Source organism: Ceratotherium simum, chromosome 36 (assembly GCF_057802395.1).
Source record: "Ceratotherium simum simum isolate JZ-2026a chromosome 36, ASM5780239v1, whole genome shotgun sequence".
Classification (NCBI taxonomy): Eukaryota; Metazoa; Chordata; class Mammalia; order Perissodactyla; family Rhinocerotidae; genus Ceratotherium; species Ceratotherium simum.
Window position 1 is genome coordinate 4,576,425 of NC_141935.1, and position 12,480 is coordinate 4,588,904.

Genomic DNA, 12,480 nt, shown 5'->3' on the forward strand with positions numbered 1-12,480 from the left:
TTAAACTTATTTTATACTTGGTAAGAGCAAAGTTATTATTAGCAGTGTTCAGGCAAGTACTGGCTAATTAAATTGTTGGTACTCTCTGAATCATTTTAAAAGTTTTCTTCAAATTTTGCCAAAATTACTCATGACTAATGAAAGTGAAAAAGATAACACTAGATACCTTTAAGATGAAAAAGAGGCTTCAAGTAACGGAACAGAAATGTCCTTGAAAAGGCCTATGTCAAATTCTTAGAAGAAATAATACTTAAAATGTAGCAAAGAAGTACTTTATATACTAAGAAAGTTCGATGAAACTGGTATATCTCACTTGAAATGAATCTTACATAAACAGAAATCTTAAGCAAGTATCTCCCGGCTCCCCAGCCTTACACAGCCTGGATAAATGCACTGAGCAGCCTGCCCCTAAACCGAGTCCTGTACTCCGTGTGACAAGACCTCAGTCCTTCCCCGCCTGATCCTACCTCCGGATTATGCCTCTGTTCATCCCAGTGTTCTTGCCCCTCGTATACCTGGTCCCATAATGATGCTTCCATCCCTCTATTCCAATTGCCTGATGCCTGGACAGACCCTCCCCTAACCACTGTCGGGGTCGGGGAAGGGGACCCTTAACTCCCAACTCTATCACAAGGAACATTTTTGCTATCAGCCTGCAATTTCTGCTTCTCCTACTGGCTGACTGGTAGGCAGACTTTCCCTTACAGAGCCTCTCTTTTTTATCTGAAGGGGTAAAGATGGGTGAGTGGGTTAGAAAATCCACAGCAGAAGGGCTGTGGCCTCTCTAGATATAAATTACATTCACTGAACAAGAGAATCTCCAACTAATTAAAGTCTCGACCACCAGCCCTTCCCTGCCTAAATACACAGTCACTCTAAATGGTGGGGTGGGGTGGGGACGGGAGCAGAACTTAAGCAAGGTGACTCCAAGAAGAGTTCAACACTGGTGCCAGAAACCTCGCTCCCTCTAACACCCAGGCCCGTGATCTAGCTGCTGCCAGCCTTCCACTCTTAATGCATCAAACATGTCTGAACTACAAATTAAAAGACAGGCCTCAATTTCTTTCTTGTGAATTCCTTCAGGTCCTGGCAAATGATGGTATGGAGCTAGATACCTGTTTGTGTCACTAATTATTCTATGACTATGAAAAACCCTCTGTTTCCAAGGGGCTGCCTTTTAACTCAACAGGTTAGTATACAGTGACCTAACTTACAGTCCATCAGTAGGCCCTGTTCAATAGGTTTCCTTCAAATGAAAAAGCCTCTAAAAACTATCACAAAAATTCATCTTTTGTTGTGATTTTATGAGAGCCGGAAGCTCAGCCAAGCTTAGTCAGGGCTCCTACAGATTAAGAAGCCACCCTACAGAGGAACACTGGAAGCGGTTGAGTGAGAATGTGGGTGCAGGAAAAGCAAACAATCCAAAATCGTCACTGTGACAAAAAGGGAAGCCTTTGAAGGGAACAGAAAGGGGTATACCCAGAGAAGTTGGAAAAACAAGATGGTAAGCCACAGAAAACAGGAGAGGCAAGTTTTGAGAAGCTGCGGGTGTTGAAGCACCAGAGTCTACAGAGATGTCAGTAAGAAAGTCAGCTGATGACATTACAGCCTGAGAAGAAAGGCCGACGTGGGAGAAATGGGGAGCTGGTGAAAACGCCTCAAAGGAGGCAGAAGAGGAGGAATTCATCCAGAGCACCCGTGGAGTCAGGAGAAGAAGAATCAGGACAGCTATGGGATCGTGGAAGCACGTCGGATAGCAGAAACTGTGTCCGTCACACAGGAGATGACACTTTCTGCTGAGCACAAACGCCTACGGGCTGTGGCTGAGGCTTCAAAGTAGTAGTCCTTAATTTCCATTGCAGGCAACACTATAATCACGTATCCGCTGATTTGGGGTTCTTCTTACACTGTGGTTAAAATATGTCCAAGTAGGAAGTGTAAGAGAGTGCATTTCTTAGAGAAATAACCTGAGCCCTTCTGGGTTATGGAGAAATGAAGAAACACACAGTGGAGATAAACCATGATGGGGGAGACTGTGAAGTGGAAGCATCCATGTTGCTCGAATAGCTGACAAGGTTCCAAGAAAGGTAAAAAAAACAGTTGAAACCGGACTTTAAGTAAGAGGTCTGGAGAATATGGAAAAGTGCGTGCTGGTCAGGATGATTCAAAGAACAAGTTTCGTTGGAAGCAGAGAATGGGCGAGAAATGGGAACTGTCAGTAGAGAGAGAATTTGAGAGGGTGGGAGAGAACACAAACGCATAGGGTAAGCCATGAGTGCGGACTGAGAGAGCCAACCCCGTGCCAGGGAGTCAGGCCTGCGGAGAAACCGTGAGGCCGCATCTCAGTACAGCCAACACGGTGCCAGGGAATGGAGAGAGGAAAAACGAGAGCAAGGGGCTCTAAACATATTAAAAAAAAAAGAAAAAGGTACCACAGACTGGCAGACAGGGACAAGGATGGAAAAATATATTTGACTGGATGGCACTGGCTTCAAAGATGGAAGAGTGCCAGCTGGCTGGGTGTAGAATAAGGTGGGAAGTGGCAGTGGAAAGCAAGCTCTAAGGAAGAGGACTCCACGGTGGCCCACGTCAAGGAAGAGAAGCATCTTACACTGGAGAGGGCTGTGAGGAAGTGGGCACGCCAGACGGAAGGCCAGATTCATTTACAGAACAGGGACTAAAGAGCTACTGTGGAAAAAAGGTCAGACGTACTGCCCTTAAAACCTGCCTCCTGTGTGAAAGACATTATGTCACCTGATTTGCTTTTAGATATTCTTTTAGCTCTAATGTTCACAAAACTTTGAAAATCTCATATTTTGTAATTTTTGTTCATATTGCCAATAATATTACTTATTTAATAGGTGAAAATTTTTCCATTAATAATGTTTGGCCTTATTATTGCTACATACTGAAGAGGATGAATCCATTCGCTACACAGTAGTCTTTGCAATCTTAAAAAAAATAGACAGGATTTTATCACTCACCTGCTTAAACTCCTCAGTGGCCATTCATTACCCTTCCGACAACAGACAACATATAAAGAACACATAAACCTCTCTGCATGGGCTACCAACAAAACCCTCAACATCCGGTTCCTATCTAGTTCTGTAAGCCACGCGACTTCTCTCCCTCAGTCGGTTTCCTGAGGTCACCAGGATTTGTGCTCAGGACACTCTGAGTCCATTCTATTACTGGAGGCCTTCACATGAGCTGTTCTCTGTACCTGGACCCGCTCCACCTGGGGTCCTGGTCTTCCATCTCAGCTTAAATTTCACATCCTCAGAGGAGCCTCCGCTAGACCCTCTATCTAAAAGCCCTCCTTCTCCCACCTCGTTTGTCTCTAATACCATACCATGGTCATTTCCTTCTTGGCTATGATTATTTGATTCACTGTCTGTCTTCCCTACAAAAACTCGAACTTAATTACTTAATCTCTAATGTCAGGTAGTGCCTGCCATGCGTAAGGTCCTCAATAAATATTAAACGAACATAATAAAAATTTTCAAGAGCATAAATAAAAAGTTATTTCAAGATTTACTCACTGGCCCTGGCCACTAGAAGAGATTATAATTTAAAATTGTTAAGATAAACCCATACAAGAAAACTTGTGTATCATAATGATAACCCTAAGGTACCAGAATATGCTAAAGAAAAAAGCTGTGAAACATCAAAAAAGGACAAAGGACTAAATTATTTCATTGATGTCCATTGTATCATTTAAATATTTTAACATTAGTAATCTCTTTATGCCATACATGGTAATTCATCATAACCCCGAAATGTTGTTAATTAGAATGCCCTATTCTCTAAACATTCAATAAGAGTAAAAATTTACTATATTTGATATATCCCTAGGAATGCCTAAAATAAAATTGAGCACAAATAAATAAAATTAAGAAGCTTTAATTTTTAAGATAAAATACCTATGCCTTCTTGACTAGTAAACTAACATCAATTACAAGATTATTCCCCAATAGTAAACTAATATCAATTACTAAATTGTTCTCCAATTTCTAAAAATGTAATATATGGATTATTCTTACAAATGCTTCCTAATTTTTATTTGCTCAAATAACAATTGGAAGTTTCAAAGGAAGCCTATAAAAATTAAATAATGAAGTTGATAAAAGCTGCAGGATGAATTCAATAATCACAGTGAACACTGAAAAAGTGACTGAATATATGGTTCTAAAGGTTATGACTACATCAAAATCACTGTATGCATTTATAGAAGAAACTATCATTGTCCACAAACTTCTAATTGCATGCAATCCTAATTTCTAATTACATGCAAACATGCAGAATCTAGAATCTAAAATTAACATATGTAAGAAAGCAAGTTACATTCATTAACATACTTCAAAAAGCACTTTTCTTGACAAATGCTTTAAAAGAACAATCAAATATAAGAAAATATAAGTAAAGCCTTAAACATCAAAGAATACTTGTCCTTTCAGGAAGTTTTTTTGAGGTTACCTGGATCCAAAAGGTGAATCTGAACACAGTATATTATAACTTTGTTTGTTTTTCAGCATACAAAAGTGCTGTCCATGCCAACAAGTGCCCCTGACTGACAGGGATGTCCACAGGAAAACAGCGTTATCTGGACATACAACTTACAAGTAAGCGAGAAATGAAGCATTAATGAACTGCGGATCAAAATACCTCACCTAATATTACATGATTAGGGAAAGAAAGGTCCAAGAACTGAGAAACAGTGAGACCCAAATTCATACTCCTCTAACACCATGTCATAAAATTAATAAAATAAAAATCAATTCCAATTATATAGCTCTAATCAACGAGCTAGCATAATAAAATAGAGACTGCATGTACCAGATCAAAACAATTCTTTGATGATCTTCCCACACAAAGAACTGAGGTTTTGAGACCCAGCTCATGTCCCGTGTAAAGACTTTCCGAGCCCCCTCTCATCCCAGTGCCCCTGAAGGCTGTTCCCATTATAGCACCCATCTCATGAATTTAGAGGTGTCTTGGTTGCATTTCTATTGGAATCCCATGAGTCCCATGATTTTGTTTCTCTTGGTATTCCCAAAGCCTTCCACACCGACCAGTGAACACCAGGTAATCAATAACAGTGGTGGACTGAATTCAACAAGCAGCAGGAAGGGAGGCAGGGAGAGAGGGAAGCAAAGTTGGCACACGGAATTGCATGGTTACATCAGTTACGGTGCCACCTTAATTTTGGCAAACAAATTATGATGGAATGTGGGGAAACTTGCAAAAAGTTTGGCTAATGTTGCCATATACATAGACTCTCAGATCCCTTTATGATTTCAAGGAAGTAACACGCATTCAGCACACACATTCTTCTTTCCACATACAGGTAACAGGCAAACCCGCAGGAAAGTCAACAGAGCCTAGCACGTTGCTTTTTTAAAGGCCCTAAGCAACTGAAAGTTGACGGTGTGGGACAAAGGTAAGAAGGGCCTTGAACACTCAGCTGAGGAATCTGGATGGTAGCTCTCAAGTGTCCCATTAAAGCTTCTAAGCAGAGAAATGGATTATGAAAGCAACACTAGCATGAACTCAACGAAAGTATTCAAGAAGGGTTCTAGAAGAGCTGGGAGCAATAATACAGCTCTGGAGAGAAGTAATGCGGCCTTTAAATAACAAGTTGCAAGAGGAAATCCCATGTTTGATTCCTTATGAATTTTTTTAAGAAGGACTAGGATTCTTCAGAAAGGAAAATAGTCTGGTTAACGATATTTTAAAACATTTTCATTTTAAGCTGCAAAGATAGCTTTTTAAAAAGGAAGAACCATGGGCTTTATTGTTGAGGACAATAAAGTGTAATATATCACAAAAATCAATAACATGTCTGAAATGCAAATATATTTGTCCTCACAAAGGTTTAAGACACTGTTCCCTAATTAAATAAGCTAAGAATATCTTTACAACATCATTTCTCTCTTCTACAAACAAGTTATTTTTAAACTAGAAGATGCCACAATCTCAACATTCAAAAAGGCAGAGAGGAACGGCATAATCCAAAGGACAAACTTGAACTCCGAACAGCAGGAGACAGTTGTCTGAGGTTTATCACAGTGTCAAACGGGGGCAGTGGAGGGGGCATCTATCTAACACTGAACGGAAACACAACTGTGCACATTAACTCAGGTCCATTCAGATTTCCAGTCAAAAGGAAGGAAAAGAAAGGCAAGAAGAAACAATGTACATGGTACTCTGAGAGACCTAGAAGAGCTTTTATTCTTTCCCTCCCTCCCTCTTTTCCTCCTTTCTTCCCTTCTTTTCTTACTAAGTATTTCTAATGACAAGATTCTGTGATTTAAAAAGTAACCATTGGAGATGGAATGGAGCCCTGTCTCTTCTCCACACTCAGAATCCACTGGAAGGTGGAGAAGGAGACCAAGAAGGCCCCAGGGATCTCCAAATGATGTCTCAACCCATTTACCCTCTGGCCTTGACCACCCGCGACAAGTCAGCAGTTATCTTCTCTCTAGTCCATTCTGTGTGTTCAGTTTGTACTTTTACTTTGTGAAAATAACCAATTTCGAAGATTATTACCCTACTTGAGAACGCCTAGTGAATCCTTACTTCCTTATGATTCAAATTCCTGTTCCTGGTTTCAATGCTCTCCAGAATCTGGTCTCACATTGACAGCCTGGCTTGAGTTCCAATTCCACCAACACCAACAGCTCAAACTGACGTCTCCATTCTGTGAACCCCTACGTATTTATGTTAGGAATCCCCATCACAGGGTTTAACAGTTCATTGTTCTAGTTAGATGCTTTCCCCGCTGGAGGGCAGGAATAATACCACTAGCTTCTTTTTTATTTCCCTCAGTGCTCAGAAATACATAGTAGAAATTCAATAAATACATTTTAAAAATGGATCAAAGAGTTCTTTTATAGGCAATAATCATTCCAAAAGTCATCTGTTTCATGAACACTAATATCTCATTCTATACTGTATTTTCTTAAGCTATAAGTGGCCTATCAAAAGAGAGAAGATTGCTACTCTTACATGCTGCTGGTGAGAAAGTCAACTGGTGTAACATGGGAAAATAACTTGATATTAATTTGCAGTGCTGCTAACCATGTGCATCCCCTGGGGCTCGTCATTTCCATTCTTAGGCACATACAAAAGAGAAATTCTTGCATGTGTGCACCAGGAAAGACAACATAAGAACAACACAGAAGTACTATTTATGGTAGCAGATAACTGTAAACAACCTAAAGAGCAAGCAACATGTAACAAGAACAACTGAATACTATACAGCAGTGAAAAGGACAAAGTACAGCCACATGCACCAACACGGGACAACACTTATATAAAGTTTAAAAAATACAAAAGCCAACAGAAGATTTATTTAGAAATTTACACAGATGTAGGGGAAACTATAAAGAAAAGCAAAGGAACAATAAACAAAATTCAGGACATGGTTACCTCTGAGGGAAGGGAGTGGCAGACATGGGTCAAAATTACTTTAATGTTTTATTTCTTAAGCTGCATGATGAATATGAGGGTGTGTCTATTATTCTTCATATCTAACATATATGCCATATGAAATCTTTTACAAATATTTGCTATTTCATTAAAAATGTAAGTGAAAACTGTTCATCTCTGTAATAGCTGTTGCAAGTATACTGATCCTTTAAGAAGTTAAAAAAAAAAGAGGCAACTTGGGTTTCACGGGTCTCTACAGAGGAAAAATACCAGGGTTGCAGAGTACAATGGGAGGTCTATGGGCAGGTGTGAACAGTTCACTACCTTCTCTGATAAAGGGAAGTAAAACTGTGTGATGTCAAGCATACTCTGAGGCAGAAGGACAAGTACTTTCTAGACCAGAGGGCAAGAGAAATTAGACTTCTAGACTCGTGAGACAAGCGGGACTTCCAGGGCTCCAGCACTAGAGCATTGCAGGGTAGACCTGGGGGACTAGCACACCGGGGTCAGGGTGGGACTAGGTAAGAGATGCTGGGGCAAGACAAAGAACTTGAGGAAAACAGAAGATCAGGCAATGCGGCCCCAGAATGATACCAATACAACACGGAGATTTTCAATAGAACATCAATCCTCTAATTTTATCTACTTCATTTTCTTTAATTTCCCAGTAAATAAAGTTCACTTCATTTTTCTTTCATTTATTGCCAGTGTGGTTCTCTCTATTAATTTAACACCTCGCCCTAATCTTGACTGCCATTTATCAACTTCAGGTAATACACTTTGTGAGTCTATTTTCCTACTGTGATGCCTTCGGCTGAGGACCAACACCTGGTGCCGTGTCCAGTTAGGAGCCACGGTGCTCACTCATCTGCCTCACTGGACTAGCGGGAGCGTGTCTAGGATCATTCCAGGCCTCGCTGAATTTGGGTGAACAAAACCAGCTTTATGTTTAAAGCCTAGAAGTAATATTAAAACTAAAATTAATTTCCACTGTGTGCTACACTCAATTGAAGCTTTTTTTTTTCTTTTTGTGAGGAAGATCAGCCCTGAGCTAACATCTGACGCCAATCCTCCTCGTTTTGCTGAGGAAGATTGGCCCTGAGCTGACATCCGTGCCCATCTTCCTCTACTTTATATGGGACGCCGCCACAGCATGGCTCGACAAGCAATGCGTCGGTGCGCGCCCGGGATCCGAACTTTCGAGCCCCGGGCCGCCACAGTGGAGCGTGAGCACTTAACCACTGCGCCACGGGGCCGGCCCCTCAACTGAAGCTTTTAAAGCACGACGTTTATTCTTTCTCAAGGTTGTCACCATCCAATAAATCAGGACATCCTTTTCTCTAGCTGTTATTCACATAGCATAATTTTACAGTGATTTATATAATTAAAATCATCTTACCTGCACTTTTTTTAAAGCTACTGGTACTCCATCCAAGAGACAGGCTGCTCTATAAACTTCACTAAATTGCCCGCGACCAATTTTCTTTTCTATTCGAAAGTTGGCTAACGTATTATAGCCCATATCCGGTCGTAAGGCCTTCTGTAATTAAAAAAGTCAGAAAAGTTTTCAATCACACAATATACACACAATCATGGGTTGTTTTCACATAAGTAGGTAAGGCTGCAGACACCCTTCATTCAACAAATATTCACTGAACTGTTCACGCCAGGCCCTGCTCTACATACTGGGGGTGCAGAAGCCAACTAAACAGACAACAACCCCCACACTCAGAGAACTCACATTCCGGTGGTGGGGAAAAAGAATAAACAACGTAAATATGAAACATATATATATAGTATGTGCGATAGGAACTGTGAGAAAGAAAAAATAAATCAAGGAAGAGGGATACGAAATGTCAGAGATGAGAAGGATTTTGAAATTTTAAATAGGAACTCTCTGTAAATTGTCCTTAATTCACAGAACATAAACTTGCCCCATTCAATCCAGTACTTTGATATTTCTTTTCTTTTTCAAAGAATCTTTGAATTGAAATGGATCAGATATAGATATGTAGATATAGATATAAAATCACACATTCCTTTAGTCCAACCTGCCAATTAATGCAGAAGTTCAGAAAAACTTCTAAACTTCCAGACAGTTATTTAACTTCTACAAAGAACATTTCTGGTGGCATGGAGTTTACCACCACATCATTACTTGTTATTTTTAAAGACTTTAGTTTTTTAGAGCAGTTTTGGGTTCACAGCAAAACCGAAAGATTTTCCATATATATCCATATATTTCCAGAAAACCCAGATTTTCCATACATATCCTCCCTGCCCCCACATATGCATAGCTTTCCCTATGATCCACATTCCCCACCAGAGTGGTACTTCTGTTACAACTGAGGAACCACACTGACACATTATTACCACCCAAAGTCTGTAGTTTACATTAGAGTTCACTCTTGGTGTTGCACATTCTACGGGTTTGGACAAATGTATAAGGACACGTATCCACCATTATAGTATCACACAGTTTATTTTCACCGCCCTAAAAATCCTCTGCGCTCCACCTAGTCCTCCCTCCCCCCAAGCCCTGGCAAACCACTGATCTATTTATTGTCTCCATAGCTTTGCCTTTTCCAGAAGGGTATATAGTTGGAATCATACAGTATGTAGCCTTTTCAGATAGGCTTCTTTCACTTAGTACATAATTGTATTTTGAAACAATAATTTTTTGTCGTTCATGGAAAAAATAATTTCTGTTTTTAACTAACATTTTTTAGTACTGACTATGTGCTAGGCACTGTGCTAGCTGCTAGGGAAATACAGACAAATCAGGCATGTTTTCTACTCCCAAAGAGCCTACTCAAATACATAGAAGAGGCTCTTCACTGTGCTATGAGAGAAATAATTATAGGGTACTGGGGGAAGGGCACAGCAGTCTTTCCTATTTTGAGACAAAACCCAACTCCTTATCAATTTTATCCACTGTCCTAGTTCTTTTCTTCACTTGTTTGTTCACGGCCTCATTCATTCAATCAGTCCTAGTGTAAGCGTGAAATAACACCCACTACCGTCAGACACTGTCTACTGCTGAGGTTACAACATATACCCAAGGAGTACTGCATTTTAAGCACCTCATGACACTCAATCTATTTTTAACATTTCTACCTATATAAAATATAACAAAATAGTCTAGTTTAGCTATCATATGCCCTTGTATCTTATCTTTTTTGGCTAAACATGCATGGGCTTTTTCAAGATTCCTAGATCATTGGTAAGTACACTCTTCTAAGCCTTTTACCACTCTACTCACATTTTTCCAGACCTTCTCTATGATCCAACTTAGAGTAAACATGACATTCTTGTGAGGCATGACTAGTATACCCTCTAATGAGATTGAACATTAAATAGCTATTAATGCAATCAAACACGGTACTGGTTCATAAACACACTACGTTCAACTTGAACTGTTAGACCCCCAAGTAAACCTTTGTTAAGGCTGATGACCCCATGACTTAACCAGAAGGCTATTTTGACATATGAGCATGACTTTAACTAACCCTAATACATTTTATCTTGTTAATCTCACTGCATGTATCATGCTAGCCAAAACTCTATAAAATTCTGCTCAAGTTTCACTGGAATTCAAATACAATGTTTCTCAAAGAGAAAAAAAAGAGCAATAATTTGTTAGTGTACATTGCTTTTCTTTCTTCTGAAGTCCAAAATACTGTCCACAAAAAATTCCATTCTTCAAGATATGCAAAATAACCAGAATATAAGAAATTTCACAAATTCATTTCATAAATATAAGGCCCTAAGTAATCATTACAATAGAATAATAATAGTAACACCTACTACGATAATAGAAGGTTCCATTTTGGCACCTACAACTTAATAGGTACTAGATATTAGGACTCTATATGCCATCTAATTCAATTCCCATGACAATCCTACAATGTAGATGTTATCAAACCAAACCTATGTCTCACTGATTCCCAAGCCATGATTCCCAGTATATAGCCTATGCTATATCGCCATGGTTACTAAACAGTCACCTACAATATGACCCAACACTATGGGACCCTACATGATGATTCTTCGATATTGTCCATTTCAAGTCCTTTGATGAAAAAAACTTTTAAAAACACTGGGAGTAGAAACACATGTCAAAAGTGAAAACAAAAATATATACCATAATGAGAAAAATAAAATTAACAAAGGGAAACAACTTGCCATGCTGTTCACTTATAAGATTTCTTTTTGTAGTCATTGAGATTAATTTATAATCAAGTGTCACCGTTACAAAATGGCACCTATTTAACAAAGGAAACTTACAAAGTACCACTTCTCGGATGTATTCAATGGATATTAGCAACTTTTTCTAGTTTAAGTTTAAATAAAAGTTTCATTTAAAGAGTAGAGATTTTTTTTAATTGCTTACGCTTTTCTAAGAAGTCTTTTTTAAAGATATTGAGACAGTAGGACAGTCTGTAACATCGAAGAGACAGAATTCCTTCCTCTCCCATGTACGTTCAGATCATTCCTTCTCCTAATGAAAACGTGCCAATCTCAACAGTAAAACACAGCTTCCTCAGGAGGAACACTATCATACAATCCAGATACTTGCAATTTGACTGGGAATTCCATCTTCTGTCTGCAAAATAACTGACAAATATTAGCGTGAACTGCTAAGGCAGTGTGACAACCGCATGCTGAGAGCAGAGCCTCACTAATGTGTTTTGGCATGCAGGTTTGTAATCACACATTTACATATGCAATGACCTACATTTGCATGTCAGATCACACACTGTCTTGGTTTATTAAGACTGGGCACCTCCCTGTGCTTGGCGGCCAGAGTGGCGAGAGAAGGCCAGAGGGCGGTGTTTTCTGGCAGTTGAGGGATGAACTGCCACCAAGGATTAGGTTGATATGGCCTGAGCATTAGACACTTCATTAGACGTAATCTGTTTAACAGTGGGCAGTGTATGTAAACTTCACAGCCCATTTGCAGCACCTCTTTCCCCCCATGGCCTTTCTTCAAAGGGCACTGTGGCTGAGTGACAGCTTGTCTCATCTGCTCCCATGTCCTGTCACCCA

At 39.7% G+C, this 12,480-nt stretch overlaps 1 protein-coding gene across 2 annotated transcripts in view; it reads right to left on the reverse strand.

Annotated features, from left to right (window-relative positions):
* NEK7 (NIMA related kinase 7) overlaps positions 1–12,480 on the reverse strand; it is a 147,756-nt gene that overhangs the window by 61,764 nt on the left and 73,512 nt on the right. Inside the window, exon 3 of one of the 2 annotated variants that reach the window (XM_087424341.1) lies at positions 8,831–8,971. The exons of the other annotated variant lie outside the window; for it this stretch is intronic. Within the exon in view, the coding sequence (XP_087280467.1) occupies positions 8,831–8,971 (141 nt within the window). The remainder of the gene's footprint in view (positions 1–8,830; positions 8,972–12,480) is intronic. 2 annotated transcript variants of the gene reach the window in all.